This window comes from Fusarium pseudograminearum, chromosome 4 (genome assembly GCF_000303195.2).
Source record: "Fusarium pseudograminearum CS3096 chromosome 4, whole genome shotgun sequence".
Classification (NCBI taxonomy): domain Eukaryota; kingdom Fungi; phylum Ascomycota; class Sordariomycetes; order Hypocreales; family Nectriaceae; genus Fusarium; species Fusarium pseudograminearum.
This window is the reverse complement of record NC_031954.1, coordinates 2118921-2137250: the sequence shown is the minus strand read 5'-3', so window position 1 is coordinate 2137250 and position 18330 is coordinate 2118921. Positions and strand designations below refer to the sequence as shown.

Sequence of the window (18330 nt, the reverse complement as noted above, 5' to 3'; positions counted from 1 at the left end):
GCATTGCGCTTCAGTGATTTGGCACGTGTTTGATAAACCTTTAGATAATAGGGCACTGTTGGAAAGTAAAACTGCCATTGTTACTCTGTCTATCGTTCTAGTACATATTTAAATGAGAAAAGAAAAGTTCCTGGTCAAGGAGTACGATAACTCGTAAAAAGCAATTTCCCATACCGAACTCCAGTCCTACATATAACGAATCGTAAACGCTGTACAAAGGGGTTAAACATCCGTCTCTTGAAGCCCATGAAATGCTTTATATGATGAGAAGGATGACTAGCAACAGTATAAGGACAAATATGAGAACCGCTATACAGCAGCTGCTATAGCGATCTTCATTCTGTCGTATCACATGTTGCAATTTCTGTACGCCCGTCGCCAACCGTCCGCCGACGCGATCAGCGACAGTGTCTATTTCATCAAGCATTTCACGCTGCTCCTCGAGCTCCCTTCCCATGTCGTCCGCCTGCCGGCGCAAGTTGCCTACTGTCTGAAACACGCCGTCGAGGTGCTGGTCTTGCTCGTGCATCATCTCCATCTGCTGCTGCTGTTCAAACTCGGTGTAATTGTCCTCTTGTTCGCCGTCAATGGCAAACGCATTCGGGTCAGGCAGATCGCCCGCGTCCATCTTCTTCGCAAGCTCATCGTGCATATCGTCGATCTCGCCTCCAACTTCCTGCACGAGGCGCTTTCGACGCATAACTTCGTGCTCTGACAGCCCAAATTGCGAGGGATTGGATTCAACGGCTTGGACAGAAGCGATTAGGTCGGCTAAGTCGTCGGCAAGGGATGATAGAGCATCTTCGAGATCAGAGCGGGCGGAGGCGAGTTCGGGGGAGCTGGCGTTTGTGGAAAGGGAGCGAATTCGAAGATATGAAGCAAACAGCGGGCGCGTGGTGGCCATCTGGTTGAGAACATCTCTGTGTCATTGTTAACATTGATGGCTGAGCGCATACTAAAAGGGTGGGACGTACTGCTGGACCTGCACGAAGGGGTCCTCATCGTTGGTGGAGGACATCATCCCGAGAGCAGCGGAGTAACCATGCGCGTTGAAATGAGTGCGCTACAGCTCGGTATGGCGCTGCGACTGGAAGTTATTAGGAACAAAAGAAAAGCCAGGTGGTTCAGAACAGTTTCTCTAAGGCTGCGACATCGTGTTAGATGGAAGGGATGACGTTGCATACTCGGACCCTGCAGGTGAGCTTACCCGGGAGCCTTCGGTGAGACCTCACCGGTACGTACTGGTTTTGCACACACCGAGGACTCACCTGCAAACTCGACCCGCACACCAAAACCTCAATGAGAATAATGTTTATGACTGAAACTCCTCAAAAAACCGTTCCATAAATCATGTATTCGGAGTCAAGCCTTGCCTAGATTTTCTCCTAAGTCTGGGATAACTGATATAGAATACGCTGGGTTAGTAGGTTTGTGTTGTTTTCTTCCCAACTGTTAGGGATATCACATTCACACAAAATTAACCCACTCACTTATCAGAGCAACATCCATAAGCAATACACACTTGGAATAGTCGAGCTCTCACAGCGAGTTTTGGACATAAATACAAAGTTTTATATTACACAAAGACTTTCAAAAGTCGTAAGCGTACAAACCCCTTCAACCCTGATACTATGACTGATAGTTCTGCAGGGTAACTTGTGTATCAGTCAAAATGATACCAGAAAAACCATTGCCTTTCAATGGTGGTTTCTCATCACCAGACGAGTATATTGATGAGCTTCTTAAGTTCGTTCGAACTTCTGAAACCTTCCAGATCCTTTGCGGTGGCGTCCACATTCTCGACTTCTTCACCATTGAGCCTGGTCTCTTTCATTATGCCATCCCTAAAGAATGGCACTCTTTCATCCTCTCATGTAGTCTCATGGAATTTCTGGACCTCCTCATGCGCGATGATCTGGACAATCTCAAGTTTGATGGTGTGCAACCACCGGAGAGCTTCATAGAATACGTTCGAACAGTTCGGAATCTTTCTCTTGGTCGATCATTCACGCCGCCTACAGAGAAACTGCCTGCTCTTCCCCGGTCAGTAGCCATAGGCATGAACGTGAAGAAAAACCATGAAGTCACCAACTTCGCTGATTACCTCTCCCGACTTTCGGGCGACATCAGAGAGCAGTATGGAAACGAAATATCCCACTACGTTGACTTTGGGAGTGGCCAGAATTACCTTGGCCGAGCTATGGCAAGTGAGCCCTACAACCGGCATGTAGTAGCCGTTGAGGGGCGAGAGAACAATGTCAATGCAGCAAAAGGCCTTGACATGTCCTCTGGACTGGCTGTCAAGCCCAAAGTCATGAGGAACAAGAAGCTATGGACAAAGATCCTGGAAGCACGGGGACCCGATGCTCAGGACGACCCGGAAGCTTTGGCTAAGGCTATCCGCGATGTGGCGGGAGACGAAGCCTTTGAGTTTAAACCCGTCAAGGAACTCGAAGGAGAATATACTCTGGAGAAGGGCAAGGGATCTGTTCAATACATTTCAGGCCGTTTGGACAGTGGCGAGCTGGGTGAAGTAATCGCCCAAATCAACACTGAGAGCGAGCCAGAAGCCGATAAGAAGGAACTGAACTTAATGGCCATGTCAATTCATTCTTGCGGAAATCTGTCGCACTTTGGAATCCGCTCTCTGGTTCTGAACCCAGATATCCGAGCTGTGGCCATCGTTGGATGCTGCTACAACCTGATGACGGAGAAACTTGGTCCACCTACATACAAACATGCCTTCTTGCGACCGACTCTTCAAGCTGTCAACGGCCGACTTGTTCGGGAATCAGACAAGCATGACCCGCAGGGATTTCCTATGAGCCAAAGGTTCTCAACGTATCAGGGAGACGGTGTACGACTCAATATCACGGCTCGTATGATGGCCTGCCAAGCGCCGCAAAACTGGACCGAGAAGGAGAGCGCAGGATTCTTCTCCCGGCATTTCTACAGAGCAGTGTTGCAAAAGATCTTCCTTGACCGGGGCGTGGTAAGAAAGATCCGGCATGGAGATAGCCAAGGGGAACCCCGAGATGCAGACACTGCACCATCCGCCCAGGATGATAGCGAAAGTCCCTTCGACATCAGCACCAATCCTGTAATCATTGGATCGTTGCGGAAGAGTTGCTACGGGACGTTCAGATCCTATGTCCGCGGAGCAGTGGAGAAACTCACAACCAACACTGACTACAAACAGTACGCAGAGGTGATGCAGGAGAAGATGGGTGGTATCACAGACGAAGAGATCGAACAGTATGAGGCCCAGTATCTACCACGAAAGAAGGAGTTGTGCGCTATTTGGAGTCTCATGGCTTTCAGCGCCATGGCGGTCGAATCGCTCATCGTGTCGGACCGGTGGACATTTCTCAAAGAACACGACGATCTTGTTCGTCACGCGTGGGTCGAAACGGTGTTTGACTATGGACTGAGTCCAAGAAACCTGGTTGTCGTAGGAGTTAAGCGATAGATAAACTTTGAGCTAGTTTGGAATAGGAATGACCAATGACACTCTGAACGCCATTGCCGACGTTTACCGCATCTATGTATATCATACGTATATAGTGTCGCGAACATCCATGTTTAGTCGAGGTATTAGGAGGTGATAAGTCAGATGTTTTCGTATCAATATTGGCCTCATCAGAGCAGGCGAGCAACGAGGCTTGGCAATTGCTTGCCATTGGTTATAGAGAGACACAGTACTGTGTATGTGCTATGTACAGGAGGGCGTGGCTGTCTTCCCCAGACAGGGGATGTCATGCATGAACCACCCCTACACTCACTCAGCGTTACTCTAGTTATGTCACTGTCGAAGGAAATGACAAGACAGGAAGTTGTAGGGTCGATCAGATGCCACAGAATATGTAAAGAACCACCACCACAAATTTGGGACAGGTTATCCCTCTCACTTGTTCGATGTCCAATCATGAGTATAAATGCTTATTCTCACAACCACCAGTAAGTCAGCCCGTGGTTATCGGAAAATAGAATGAATCACATTACGATATGCAGAGGCGTAAGACTCAATCCCGGAACTCTTTATCGTAATCCACTTGGCGCCGTCCCACAAAGAGCGGGACGAAAGATCCTCTCTGTTGATAGGCATTACAATGGACATTCTTTTTTCTGAGGATCAGTAGCGTCGGCTAGCCGTGTAGATAGGTGTGATACGTCCTCTGTAGGCAGTAAATACTAGGTATTTTGTCGTTTCCGTGATATAAATTTATGACCTGATGGACAGGGATGAAATGCCCTGTGTGAACTCCGTACTGAGGTTTCTATGTTGTAGCGAACCAGCCAATATCGTCATAGGCTACTAGAGAAGTTCAAAGTGTGACATATTCAGACTGCGTCACCTGGAGTTTTGGACGTTGGGTAGGGTAATATTGGTAGGTGGTCACGCTATGAAGCACGAGTTTGTGGTGCTATTCATGAGATATTGACAGGACGACAGGGGTCAGAAGAAGCTGGATCCCGACACTACAGCAGAAGCTAGAGCGTCGTTAGTGGTATCTGCACCCACCATGATGGCATCTTTCGTGGGGTAACTTACATCACCCGACTCGTATGGAAGCACATCTACCACGGAGTAAGATCGAAATGTTGTGTTGACATCTACCGAGACGAGATGATCCAGTGCTGAGACGTGTGCAGTAAGGTAAGAGTCATGCGATGTGACAGCGGCGAGCCTGCTTTGAGGCATGATAGGCAATGGTCTATTGATTGATCTCATTGTTGATGATCTGCAACACGGGGTTCGAGGCGTAGCTGACAGGCTCAGGCATAATGCCACTCTGTTCTTGTTGGTGCAGAAAGCAGGGCAGGGTGCCAGGTCAGGGGCGGCTGACACTGGGATGTTCAATTTGTGTGCTGTGGAGTGATGGAAGGTTCAGATTCTATGTGATGGTGCGGCAAAGTCGTTGCGAATGAATGAGGCTGGCTGTACAGATACCGATCCTGAGTTTGAGTGCGAGTCGCGAGGATACACGAAAAGCTGGGGTTGCTGGGATGTTTGCAATAGGTTAGTAGGCAGGTAGTGAAAAACGCTGGCTCCGGCTCTGGCTCCTGTAGCCAGGGTTCATTTACAGCTGATCCAACTAGACTTGACCACGAAGGTGACAATCCTGGAAGGTGACGACGTCTCCGAGGTGAAGGAAAGACAAGGCAGGTGCTCGTCGTCAAGCTGCCTCCCCGGAAGGCATCACATTTCGATTTGCAATCACGGTGACTTGTACTTTCCCTACAATGGCCGGGTGATATTCAACACCCTGATTTGCCTACAGGGAATCGCCAAAGGCATCTGTGCTAATCGGGAAATCATGAAGCTCACCTCATCTAATCATCATCATCATCACCACCAACCATGATATCGTCACGTTCCATCACCTTGGCCTGATTAACGAACCCGATCTCACGGGTCGCACATTTACCCAATAGGATCAGAGGTCAATACACGATTGGTCGAGAAGCTGAAGCTGCATACGGTGTAGCACAGTCACGGCCGCAGGCTCATCGAAAAGAACAGGCAATCCATCTAACAATTAGGCATTCAGTTCCAAAAGCATTGTTTTAGACGGAAGGTGATTGCTGTTAACTATACAAAAGTTCAGAAGCGTCTGCCAACCAACCTATTCCCGTCTAGCATGATGGTTAGTCATCCATTGCTCTCAATATGACTCGGCTCAGTCCATGGGTGAATGACAATTACCTCTTGACCGGTCTTGTACAGAGCAAGGGGTTGGTTGTACTCTCCCGATCTGTCTAGCTCTGCTGGTACGAGAGGTAGCCCCCACGCACCGATGTTCTTCCATTGTATCGACTCCATGCATGTCTGTCACGGAAGCCTGTCTTACAGGTTGATTTCAGCACCACCATCATACGCTTATATCGAAGAGGGTAATATTTGTTGGTGGTGATGTAGTGACACCTGAATCGCTATGAGGCAGTGTTGCCTGGCTGCTTTGGTACTTTGTATCGCTATATTCATAGACACAAGGCTCAAAGCGTAAAGACATGCAGGACAATTGGCGCTTCCTTTCTCCCGGCCAAGTCGTGGAACCACATTGGCCGTGATCACGAACGCCATCTGCGCTTTTCGGGCTGTACCGTACCAACAGAACCAATGTGTCTTCACGCATCGGGGATTGGGTAAAGATCTGCAGTCAAGCCACCCTCGAGTGGCCTTCTTGATGCGAGCGTGTTCATCTCCCGTGGAGAAAGGCCGTATCGTTCTGAAATAACATTGAAGAAAATCTTACTCAGAATAATGCCATTTAACAGTTGTTAGTTGTCAACTGGGGCTGCAACGGTCAAGTCAGTCAGTTAAAAGTCAATGCTTCAGTGCTAGCACTCGGAATACACTTAATGCCTACCCCTACCCACCCATGGATGCATGTCCACTAACGTTGCTGCCGTCATAGCCTACTAGCCTACCCTCTGCCAACTCAACAGGTAGTTAATTCCCAAGTTGGTCATGGCCCGCACCTTGTCTGCGATGGCAAAACCCTGTCTGCAGGGCTGGGCTCGATCGAGGGACGTGCTCTTCCCGTTCGGCTTAGAGATAGCGATAGTTACAGTCGAGGTACTCTACGTACAATGAGAAGGAGAGTTAATAACGCGGGTTTACCCTTATCTTACCCTCCATTGTCTGGACTGGACCTGCATCTAGTCCTTCTTCAACCCTCCTCGCTATATGTTGCGTAACCTTTGGAAAACTTCTTCACACACTCAAACCTTGTTTACACACTTCAAACCAAAGCAGAGTTTACCGGGTTTTCGGGCACTGGCCGTTTCTTTGTTTCTTGCCTCTCTTCTCCAACCTTGTTAGCCCAAACCTTGCAACATATACTTGAACCACCTGCCTACGAGACATCTTCATGACCCAGTCAGAAACTCGACTTCGACTTCGCGCCAATTTGTTGACGGCTTTCACCAGCGCAATCCTGCCGCAAAAGACGCAATTCCATTGCGCCCAGCCGTCGTCTTGACCAGATTTGTAGTACAAAGACCCCGGACCCTCAATGCTGGCCGTTCATCATGAACGCGCAGGTATCTTTCCTTGTAAGTCTCACACTCACTCTACATAGAATGCTTCACACCTGTGTTATTCTCATCCCCTTTTGGCGCCCACCACGACCACGCTGCCGAATTGCATTTGTAGCTTAGTTTGGTTCTAACTTGTGCGCTCTAGGATGGGACATACACGCTGATTCACATCCCCCTCAGCCTTTACTCGAGCCTCCTCCAGCCTATTCTTCGAGTACTGCTGCCGCAGTCACAAGGCGCAGGAGGCCTGCGCGACTCACCCGAGTACGAGTTACAAGGACTCACTTCTGATGGACAGCATGGCTTTCTTAACATCAGTGTTACCCCTCTAGAGTGTTCGGTTGTCTGCCACACTTCGTGGGCCCAGAATGTGTTCGAGCCAGTTCTCAAAACCCTGCCGCGCGACGTTGCGAAGATCGTCTCCGTTTCTAAAGAATCCTACATGGTCCTTTCCGTCATTAGTGCTGGACTTGATGCAGGCGGCCGTGTCATGGAATTGACCTCCCCACTTGCTCTTGCTGGTATCCCCATCTTCTTCATCACAACCTACTACTCGGATTTTATTCTGGTCCCGACAAAGGAGCGCGAGAATGTGGTCAAATCTCTTATAGCCAAGGGCTTCGAACTATCAGACAACGAATCCAACTTTATTACTTCTGCCGCGAATAGCCAAAAGCAAGGTGGTGGGCTGCCAGCATCATCCCCACCACATGAGGGCCTCCCGCTCAATGTCGCTGAGCTGCAAACACGCATTTTCGGCACACTGAAGAAGAGGAATGTGGCCCCCAACCTCGAGGAAGCACTGGAATTGGTGCAATGCTCTGGCCGTGAAACGTCGCAGCTTGCAAATTTCACTCACCAACGACCTTCGATTAGTCGGCACGCAACTGGGAATGGCCGCAGACCCAGCTGGGCAGACAACGTCGACACAAAATTGTACACATGCATTATTTCAGCACTTGTATCACAGCCTCGATTCATGTCTGTTACTCTGGCTCAAGACGACCCACCGTCCCTGTTGCTCGACAAGAATCTTCTCGACATATTTGGTGATTCGCTTGTTGGAGACACTGACGCTTACTTGATCCCGATTTTCCTCGACCTCAAGAGTCTTCCTCTTGAGGCTACGGGTATCGTATGTGGTGTCGCTGGTATACTGGTGCAGGATCCACAGATAGCTGCCAGCTCTGAGCTGTCATATCTCTCAACGGCGCAAGCAGGCGCTGTGATCCTTTCTGAAGAGCAGTCCGTCAGGGCGATGAGTATCTTGAAACCCTTGCTGAGCGATGAAATTTAGCCATGGGCCCCCGATACTGATACAACAAACGAAGAAGGACACTTGTGACATATTACTGTACGATAAAGAAATGCTCATAGTAGATGAGCAGCTAACGAGAGGCGCAAAGGAAACGGCGTTTGTTTGCTGTGAAGTCGAGGGGCTGGGATTGATGTGCGGGAACAAGTTATTTCTAGATATTCCAATGTGAGCGATCTGCGTTTTGGATTGCCTGTCTGAATGGTGTTTCCAGGTGCGGCCAAGTTCCATTTTCATACTAAATAGTGTGACACTTTCTTGTTGATGTGTTTTCGGTTTCGTGCCATATTATATTCATGCGTAAAGTCTCCCTTGATATCGAGGGGTTCACCTCCCCTTTTTCTTCTCCTGCTTCTCTTCTTTTACCAAACCAGCCTTCACCAGACCGTCCCTTGCTACAGCGTTGATGAGCGCAAACCTTCTAGGTCCCAGCTGAACACCGCCATACCATCTCGTCACCACTACCATAGCATCCCAGACGTCCATGACCTGCATCAGGTGCAACATTCTCCCTCCCGCAGCGGCCTCCCCGTCGTCATCACAGTCCTGGAAACTCGACGCGCCGGGCCCGCGGATCCTCCATGCTGTCATATTGTGCGTGGCGCCACGGATACGCTTATCTGATGCAAGAAGAAGCTGGACGTAGTAGCGTGCTTGGTCAGGCGACGTGACTCGCGCGACATGTGCTAAAAATGTTGATTTTGACTCTGTAACGAGGTCGGAGAGAATCCATTCCGGAGGGGGGAAATCTGGTTCTTCGTAGTACTCTTCCTCAGGCGTTGAAACAGCTGGAGGTTCCATCTCTTGAGGCTCTGGTTTCTGCTCCTCCGCACGCCGCGTGAATTCCTCCACTGCATCGAAAAGACATACTAGACCTTCTTGAAAGACCTCAGTCAAGGCATCGCGGAAGAGGTCTAGATCACGAGCGCCAGCGCCCTTCACGCCGCCGGAGCTGTGGTGCGTGCCGAGAACAGTGGGCGGATGAGAGGGGTAATTTGAAGGGAACTTGAGACGGAGTGAGGACGCATCACCAGGCAGTTTTAAAATATAGATAGAAGTGTCATCGTCTGATGGGATAAGACTACCGTCGCCATAGATGGAGTTGATTGCCTCAACCTCGTCTTGAAGCTCTTCGGACATTGTTCGGGGAGTGAGGGGTTGAAAGAAGGGTGAAGGAAAAAGGTTTATTTATGCAAGCGAGAGCGAGTTTGAGTTTATCTTAAATCAAATCAAGGTTTATAAAAGGTATATATACAACGAAGTTACAGAGTTTCAACAGTTGCAAGTATGAGAACACCCTTGTCTACAAGTTCATGGTGAGAATAACTTGCATATAGCCCCACATCAGCTCATCACTTTAACCTCACTCATTGACCCACCCAATTCGTTTCTTGAGACATGTTCTATGATAACGTCACAAAAAAAAGATGGTTTCGAATTTCGAACAAATTGATATTGGATGCATACACAAGACTACGAGGCGGCGCAAACAGTAATCGAATACTAGCCATGTTCTGGCCTATTCCACAACATGACTCATCTATAGCTTCAAGACAGAAATAACCAGCAGCTTGCTCAGGTCTTACTCGTCCATGACAGCAGCGAACTTGTCTGTCATCTTCTGTTGGATCTCCTCGTACTAAAAGCCGTGTTAGTGCATGTATATCAAAGGTCATAGATGACTGGTAACTTACTCTCTTGGTAATAACCTCCTGGCCGTCCGTAGGCACCTCGAACTTAAGCTGTCGTAGGTTGGCTTGTAGTTCAGATGTAGCCTCTCGCACCTTGGCCCAGCTCTGACCCTGTGCAATAACCTTCTGAGCCTCATCGTGGAAGCCGACCATGAGCTTCATCATCCACTCGGTCTTCCAGATAGGGCAGAACTGGTCATAGTCTGAGTAACCGTTTTGCTGGAGGAAATCTTCCTTGATCAAGCCGGCGATATCGAGAGTAATCTTGTCGGGGTCAGACAGAGCACTCTTTCCAACAAGCTGCACGACCTGGTCGAGCTCCTCAGAGTCTGAAAGGAGCTGCTTGATACGGTCGCGGAGTCGGGGGAAATCAGGGTAGTTCTTCTCGTAGTACTTGTCCAGAATGTTGTTGTACTTGCTGTAAGATGCCGAGGTGTTAATGGAAGGGAAATGCTTTCGCTGAGCAAGCTTCTTGTCGAGACCCCAGAAGACCTGCACGATACCCAGAGTGGCTGTTGTAACGGGATCGGAGAAATCACCACCAGGGGGACTGACAGCACCGACGATACTGACACTACCCTCGCGCTCAGGAGATCCAAGTGTCTGGACACGACCGGCTCGCTCGTAGAACGAGGCAAGCTTGGCACCCAGGTAGGCGGGGAAACCCTGATCAGCAGGCATTTCTCCCAGACGACCTGAAAGTTCTCGAAGAGCCTCAGCCCATCGGGAAGAAGAATCAGCCATCATGGCAACGTTGAGACCCTGGTCGCGGAAATATTCAGCCACTGTAATTCCCGTGTAAATAGAGGCTTCTCGAGCTGCGACGGGCATGTTGGAAGTGTTGGCAATAAGTGTGGTTCGCTTCATGATGGGCTCCTTGCGGCCGTCGACCTCAATGGTAAGCTCGGGGAAATCCTTCAAGACTTCTGCCATCTCGTTACCTCGCTCACCACAGCCGACGTAGACAATAACGTCACTGTTGGAGAACTTGGACACAGACTGACTAATGACAGTCTTTCCACAACCGAAAGCACCGGGGATGGCGACAGTACCACCCTGGACACTGGGGAAAAGGGCGTCGAGGACTCGCTGGCCAACAATGAAGGGCTGATCAGCAGACTTCTTGTCGTTGGAAGGACGGGGCACTCGGACGGGCCAAGACTGCATCATGGGATACTCGGTCTTCTTGCCATCGAACTCGACCTCGAGAATGTTGTCGGCGACAGTGTACTCGCCCTTGGAGGCGATCTTGGTAACAGTTCCTCGGGCGCGGGGAGGGAACAGAATCTTGTGGTTGGCAAGGAAAGAGTTCTCAAAGACGGAACCCCAAACATCACCACCAGAGAGGTGGTCGCCGACCTTGACGGAGGGTGTGAACTCCCACTTCTTGTCGCGGTCGAGGGCAGGAACGGCGATACCGCGGGGGATGTAAATGGACTTGGCCATCTTGGAAATGGCCTCGAGGGGACGCTGGATACCGTCGTAGATACCGTTGAGCAGACCGGGGCCGAGCTCGACGGACAAGGGCTTTCCGGTTCGGTAGACGGGGTCACCAACCATGACGCCGGCTGCGATGAAGATTAGCTTGGAGTTCTTGGACCTTGTCATGGATTGCCGCACATGTCTCCTCGTAAACCTGAATGGAGGCTTGGTCGCCATTGATTCGAATGACCTCACCAACGAGGTTGTCGTGTCCTACTCTGACCTGGAGTAGTATCGTGTCAGTTTGTGGCCGATGATGTCTGCGGTAGATGATTGCAACTGACCAACTCGTACATGGCAACGCCAATCATGTCCTCGGCAATGACGACGGGACTGTAGAAAGTCAGTATAACATGTTGGATATAGGCGTGCTAGCTTCGACAAGCTTGTTTTGTGACTGAACATCGACGCAGGATATGTGTATCGGCAGGTACTGACCCAGAGATGGAGTAGATTTTACCTGCAAATAGTGTTAGCGACACCGCAAGGTACCTTGAAACTTGGAAGCTGGATCGAGCATACCGGCTGTGAACCCATCGTCCTCGTTGGACTTGCTGCTGTTGTTGGCAGCCTTCTTCTGAAGAAAACAAAAAGTCAGCGTCAATAAACTAGAAGCACAGTCTGCGCAGTGTCGCCAACAAGCATCGGGCCAAGATTGTGAATGAATGCTTGGGGGAGGTCGGGAATCAACGCACAGGAGCCATGTTGGGCGGAGAAACTGGCGCGTTATCGGATTGATTATTAGGTGAGATGGATAAAGTCGGCGACTGTGGCCGTATGGGATGCGATGTCGAACCGGGGGAGGAGGTCGACAAAGGTGGTGGTCGAGATGGAGGTTGAGGTGTTGATGAAGATGGAGACAGAGACGCAGACGTAGACGGAGATGGTGGTGGAGAGTTTGGCAGAGGCACTTGACGAGCTACATCCACATGCACCAACGCTAAAGGAGCAGCAACAGAACCAGCAGCAGCAGCAGCTCTAGGGTGGAGTCGAGATGATGACGATGTAGCCTGGACAGCTCTGGGAGGAGTGGGGTCCTGGGGCTCACCACCAGCAATAACGTTAGTGGGCGGTGCGGGGGCTGGATCACTGAAGCTTCCTCTGAAACGGCTACTGGAGCCCCTGGAGCTGGCCGGGGACCGGGACCTGCTTATGGGGCTTTGGTCGTCGCTCCCTTGCTCTCGATGGCTACTGTTGTCGTCTTCGTCGTCTTCGCCTCTGGTGCGGATGAGATCCAATAGGGAACGCCTCGCTCTAAGAGTAGGACGAATGCCGAGCATAAGCTAGAGACGACGGTCTTTTTTTTTTGTGGCTGAATTTAAATGTAGATTTGAGTTATGGGAAGCGAGAGCATGAAAATGGTCGCCGATGCTGTTGTTGATCAGGGTAAAAGAGATGCGGATCCTCCAGCTCTATATGCAGCTGAGATCTGGTTAAGGGAACGTTTAGGTTGGCTGGAACGCTTGGACAGGTACAGTAGCGCCCATTCTAGGCTGCATAACATAACTTCAATTCATGCAAACATTACAACACCCAGCTACCGACCCGACAGATCTACATCTAAATCGAGACTTCATCTTGATCTATCAGAAGCTATTACCTTGTGCGACTGCTTTCTCGCCTAATTTATTAGAATATTTCATATTCCATCTCAAGAAAATATGTCTTTATTCCGTCATGTTTACATACATATCAAGGGAGTGTATTCCAAGAGGTGTTACTATACCCCTTCCAGAAAGACTCATAGCGATGAATACTAAAAAACCCACATCAAAACACCATTTAAACATATCCCGTTATACTAATATTCTCTTCAATTCGTCTTCTTGTCCTCGTTCTCCCTCTTCCAAACCTCTCCCAACTCTTTGATCTCGGCATTCGTCTTGATGATCTGTTCTCTTGCACCAGCCCATGGCTTTCGACCTCGACCAGTATCAAAAAGCCTGTAAACCGCAGGCAAATCAGTCCCATCCATGAGAAGATTGTAAAACTTTCGATCATTCCACCACAGTTTCCAGGCCTCCCATGTAAAGCAGCCTAGACGGTCCATGACTCCTGTGCCTGCTGCTTGGTTAATAAACTCATAAGTCTTGGCCATCTTGAACCGAAATCCTAGATGGGGAAATGGGCCTCGCTTGAGTATGCCGACGACAAAGTTATAGTGATCATCGATATCTTTGCGTCTTTCTTGTTCGTTGGCGACGGGGTAACCTCCAGACCATACACCGGCCAGGGCCATGGTGACAATGTCGTATAGCACAAAAGGAGGTCTCATGATGATTACATGGCCGATGAACGCCAGAGAGTCGGGGAACTGTTCCGACATAAAGCCGTGATAAAGACGAGCAAACTTGTCTTCGTCTTTATAATACTCGGCCGCCTCAATCTTCTTGTTGTGGTCAGGGGCAATGGCTGGATCAGTTGGGTCCCCAGGGCCCTTAATGATGGAGAAATCGTAGCCGTAGCCTGAACAGAAGATTATGGCATCGATATCCTCGAGAATGGTACCGTCGGTAAGAACAACAGTCTTTGGCCCAGTGATTTCTTGGATACCCCTTACCGACTTGACATTGCCGCTCTTGAGATTGTCCGCCAGGTCCTCCGAGAATAGCGGTATTCGGTGGAAGACCCCATCAACTGGTCGATCTTTCAAGATGTCTTTCATCAGTGGCCATTCTTTATCCCTGACGCTGACCATCATCTTGGTCATGAATGCAGCGAGTATCGTCGGCGAGAAATTGCCCAACGCTCTTATGCACATGGATATGCGACGACTCAAATTATGCTCGAAACCTTGTCCCTTGACTCGTCTAGGGAGCTTTGCCTGGTTAGAAGTTATTTTGTGGCATGCTTGACCTGGAAGACTTACAACAAAAACTGTCCCTCGATGACTGGCATAGACCTGTTTGGCTCCGCCTTTGACGAGAAAAGAAGTTGAATCAACGCCAGTTGCACCAACTCCCACGACGATGACATTCTTGCCCCGGTACTTGGACACATCTTTGAATTGTCTCGAATGAACAGCATCTCCTGCAAACTGCTCGATGCCTTTGACGTGTGGCATGTGCTTGGTGTTGAGCATGCCAGTGGCGACAACTACGCGGCTGTAAGATCTGACCTCTTCAACCCCCGTCTTGACGTTCTTTGTGAAAACCCTCCATTTCTTTTGCGGCTCGTCACGCTCTATGTGGTCCACCGAGATTGAGAATTCAATGTGTCGGAAAAGATCAAATTTCGTGGCATAAGATTCCAAGTATCGCTCAAGATCTTTTTGAGGTGGATGCATAGGGAATTCTGATAAGGGTGAGCTTTCTATACTTGACCATCAGACATCATCAACTTACCATCGGGCATAGGAAAGTCTGTGATAGCACACTGTAGATAGGTAATTAGCATTGCTCTCCAAGTCGAAACTGACCTAAACGTACACACTGCTTAGAAGTGTTTGCCGTCGTGTATTCTGTTGCAGTAGTCTGCTCGACATTCTGCGAGGCATGCCATGTTCCGCCTATATGTTCATGTCTCTCCAATGCTCTGGCATCGAGTCCCTGTTCACGAAGGTTCTTGAGTGCCAACAGACCGAGTGCTCCCGTTCCCACCACGCACACATCGGAGCCGAGTTGTTGATTCTGTGATGAAGCCATGTTTCAGTATCAACGATGTTTGTATGTAAGAGGGAAAATATACGGAAAACTGCTACAATACCGTTATATATATTCAGAGCTGGCTCTGTAGTCACAACACCGTGGAATTGCGCGTCTAATAATCATAGGCGCTTAATTCTCACGTAGGCAAGCTAAACGCAACAAGGAGCTTGTCAGCTTTTAGATACTCTGATACTGCAAACAGCGGTAGAAAAGCACGACTGATGCTATTTAGAAAATGATATGTGTCCGAGAATGTGTCCGAATCTGCTTATTGTTCGCCATTTCAAGGTTGCCAGCCGAGATTCCCGGTCTCTTATGTGTCCGGTGTAAGTGAAAGGAAGGAAAGGGATCGAAGGATTTACCCCCAGGTCACCAAAAGCAGAAGAGTAACCAACAGAAGAGTAAGGATCTATTTGCAAGCTGACACGAATTTAGACGCATGGGAGCAGTTGCGGGCGTTACTAACACGTCTGTAAGGGCCGAGGTTACACAAATCGAAACTCTACGTCTATCCGTTCATGATCAGGCAAATGGCTGCGAACATAGTTATCCAGCGATACTTTGCAGAAAACGAGGGGGAGATGTTGGGAGCAACACTCGAACCGACCTCGAGAGCACTGAGTTACATACATTTGTGATCACTCAAATAGCCGAAACGTCCTTGTGATTCAACTAATGCAAACGATGAGAGATGTTCCCTTCAGTATACAATATAGCAAATATATGGGTTTCATCTCTAAGCTTCATTATCCGTGCAACGCAACTCCCAAGCCTACCAACAGCTCCTGTAAAATCCTCAAAGCACCCTCCTTGGCTACTAGCGCAGAGAATGTCGCCTGTATAACAGAGATACCACACTCATCCCTCTCAGCAGCATCCTCCATTCTGGTATGGTATGAAGAGCCAAGTGTGGGGACGTCGCAGCCATCCTGACTTCGCGCAGCTCGCAGCAAACATATCTGCGATTTTCGGCACTCGTCTTCGCACACAGGCTGTTTCCAGCCCCTGCTAAGACGCAGCATAAAATTGTCAAAAGCAGTTTGGTCCTTTTCAAATACCTCTGTGATGTTGTGCCAGAATGCTGCAGTAAGCTCTGCTTTGGGATCCGTCAGTGGCGGGTTCGTAAGCGGACCGTACGTCTCCTTAGCCGAGTAGTATTTCTTCCAAACGGGTCCTTGGGTTTGATACGTCGGCGAGTTCATGTCAGCGCTATAAGTCGTGGCATCGAGGACTGCAAATGTGATAGGGTCGACGTCGTAGACACGAAAAGATGGCATGCCAGATGTTGGGGTAAGTGAAGGGCCAACGTATGATGTGAGCAGAGCATTGTTAAAGCTCTTCTTTGGTGCTTCGCTGTATGTGATCTGAAAGTGGTCTCTGTGCGTGTGGCCAAAGAACATGGCTGCGATAGTTGACGAATACCGGTTCACTATCTGGTTCAAGTAATTCGACTGGTCATGGAATGCATTCCGATCGCCAGGGGGCATGTGTCCGATGATATAAACGCGCTCCCCAGCTTTCTCGGCAGCGTGAAGTTCTTCGATAAGCCAATCGAACTGTTTACTAGGATCGCGTATCATCTTTCTCTGAAATAACCAAAAATTCCCTCGGTAGTATAGGTTTGTGTTGAGAGAAATAACACGGAGGTTTCCATGGGGAAATTTGGTAGAGTATGCGCCTATTTGCGCGGCCTTGGAAGCTGCTTCATGTCCGATCCAGCGAGACCATGCCCCGGCGAGAAGGTCGTAGATCCAAGATGATGCGCCACCAATAGAGCTAGGTTGGTAGGCGTTTGTAGGATGAGACTCGTGGTTTCCTGCTGTACCGTAAACTATACCAAGATGCTTGTCCATGTTCTCATATGATTCGATAACTAAAATGAGTTAGCTAGAAGCCAAGTTTGACAGCGTTGTAGTGAGTGCTTACTTTGGTGCTTATTGTAATCCCATGTAGTGTTCCAGATCGAATGGTCAACTACATCGCCGGTGAAGATGGTAAAAGCAGCATCTGGAACTATCTCTTTGATTGCCTGATACATGCTGTGTTCTAAAGAAACGGGGGAATCGCAGGTATGTTCGCCGAAGGGTCCAGCTGGAGAGTCTGTCTTCCCAGGCTCGTCATTTTCTGTAAAGGGCCTAGTAAAGTCAGTCCATGATTTATACGTATGGCGAATTATTTTGACTTGCCTGCAGCATATAGGCTTGTTGCATTTCGCATTTGATCCTTCAGTATAAAGCTGATCAACGTGAATATCGGAGTAGTGAACGACTTTGATAGGATCTTGTCCACTCGGGATTGGGCGCTTCAGGTGAGATCGATCAGGCGGTAGAGGAACATCCCACTCTTCTATAGCAGGGTATTGGCAAAGGCCAAGAAACGTAACACATAAGTGTTGTGCAGTTTTCGAGCCGATGGCCACATTTCTCAAGGCCTCGGCAATAATAGGCCCTTGGAGCTCGATGGTCCCTTCGCAAACATCCGGCTCTTCAACCTGAGATGGGGTTGTTAGTATTCGCTATGTACAAGGATGAAGCATAAATACCTTTGATCTCTTGCAAACATCCTGGAGAGTATGTACAAAGGTTTTATCCCCCAGTTTCGCGAGGTTTTTGAACGTTAGTAACAGACCCTATGGTAGGTATAGATTAGCTGCTGAGTATGTGACCTCGCACTTATAGAGCATCACTAACCTGGCATCCCGAACAAGACGAAACGCCCTGTATTTGCTTCCATATCCGATCCGCCCAGTCGATTCGATATAGCGTCTGTTGAATATCATCAATGTTTTGGATAGCAATGGCTGATCCGTCACTTCCGACAACGCCTGCTATTACGCCCAGACAAGGCAACAGAGCTATTAGGAAACGCATATTTGTTGCGCCAGGATCAAGCAGATATGGGTTGAAAATTGAAATAAACAAGTGGTTTGTGACAGAGACTTTTTATGTTGATTCATCATCAGACTCGCGCCTCAAGTGCCAACCACAAGGAATGGATGAATGAACGGGCCTATGTCGAACTCCTGGACCGGCCTAGGCGCGCCGCTACAACGCCCACATGACCGACTCAGACCCGACATGTTTAGACAAGGATACCTATCTTAAGGATAACGTCACCATAACTCAGTACCTCTGTACTGACATAAACTGCA

At 49.1% G+C, this 18330-nt stretch overlaps 7 protein-coding genes across 7 annotated transcripts, besides 1 other annotated feature; 2 read left to right on the top strand and 5 right to left on the bottom strand.

Annotated features, from left to right (window-relative positions):
- Positions 1 to 256: 256 nt before the first annotated feature.
- On the bottom strand, positions 257 to 1018 carry FPSE_02784 (uncharacterized protein; the record flags this gene model as incomplete). The annotated part of the gene is made up of 2 exons (XM_009255903.1): positions 257 to 920; positions 975 to 1018. The coding sequence occupies 2 exons, from the start codon at positions 1016 to 1018 to the stop codon at positions 257 to 259; spliced, it is 708 nt and encodes a 235-aa protein (XP_009254178.1).
- A 654-nt stretch (positions 1019 to 1672) lies between these two features.
- Positions 1673 to 3469, top strand: FPSE_02785 (uncharacterized protein; the record flags this gene model as incomplete). The annotated part of the gene is made up of 1 exon (XM_009255904.1): positions 1673 to 3469. The coding sequence occupies one exon, from the start codon at positions 1673 to 1675 to the stop codon at positions 3467 to 3469; it is 1797 nt and encodes a 598-aa protein (XP_009254179.1).
- A 3566-nt stretch (positions 3470 to 7035) lies between these two features.
- Positions 7036 to 8341, top strand: FPSE_02786 (uncharacterized protein; the record flags this gene model as incomplete). Its single annotated transcript, XM_009255905.1, has 2 exons — positions 7036 to 7059; positions 7190 to 8341. 2 exons carry the CDS (start codon positions 7036 to 7038, stop codon positions 8339 to 8341), a joined length of 1176 nt encoding a protein of 391 aa, XP_009254180.1.
- A 345-nt stretch (positions 8342 to 8686) lies between these two features.
- On the bottom strand, positions 8687 to 9499 carry FPSE_02787 (uncharacterized protein; the record flags this gene model as incomplete). The annotated part of the gene is made up of 1 exon (XM_009255906.1): positions 8687 to 9499. One exon carries the CDS (start codon positions 9497 to 9499, stop codon positions 8687 to 8689), a length of 813 nt encoding a protein of 270 aa, XP_009254181.1.
- A 442-nt stretch (positions 9500 to 9941) lies between these two features.
- Positions 9942 to 12812, bottom strand: FPSE_02788 (uncharacterized protein; the record flags this gene model as incomplete). Its single annotated transcript, XM_009255907.1, has 7 exons — positions 9942 to 9998; positions 10054 to 11618; positions 11671 to 11755; positions 11817 to 11865; positions 11971 to 11992; positions 12055 to 12109; positions 12228 to 12812. 7 exons carry the CDS (start codon positions 12810 to 12812, stop codon positions 9942 to 9944), a joined length of 2418 nt encoding a protein of 805 aa, XP_009254182.1.
- Positions 12480 to 12509: a microsatellite.
- Positions 12813 to 13345: 533 nt separating the features above from the next.
- FPSE_02789 (uncharacterized protein) lies at positions 13346 to 15176 on the bottom strand (the record flags this gene model as incomplete). The annotated part of the gene is made up of 4 exons (XM_009255908.1): positions 13346 to 14350; positions 14402 to 14826; positions 14877 to 14907; positions 14961 to 15176. 4 exons carry the CDS (start codon positions 15174 to 15176, stop codon positions 13346 to 13348), a joined length of 1677 nt encoding a protein of 558 aa, XP_009254183.1.
- Positions 15177 to 15925: 749 nt separating this feature from the next.
- FPSE_02790 (uncharacterized protein) lies at positions 15926 to 18049 on the bottom strand (the record flags this gene model as incomplete). Its single annotated transcript, XM_009255909.1, has 4 exons — positions 15926 to 17052; positions 17106 to 17670; positions 17722 to 17808; positions 17870 to 18049. The coding sequence occupies 4 exons, from the start codon at positions 18047 to 18049 to the stop codon at positions 15926 to 15928; spliced, it is 1959 nt and encodes a 652-aa protein (XP_009254184.1).
- Between the last annotated feature and the right edge of the window lie 281 nt (positions 18050 to 18330).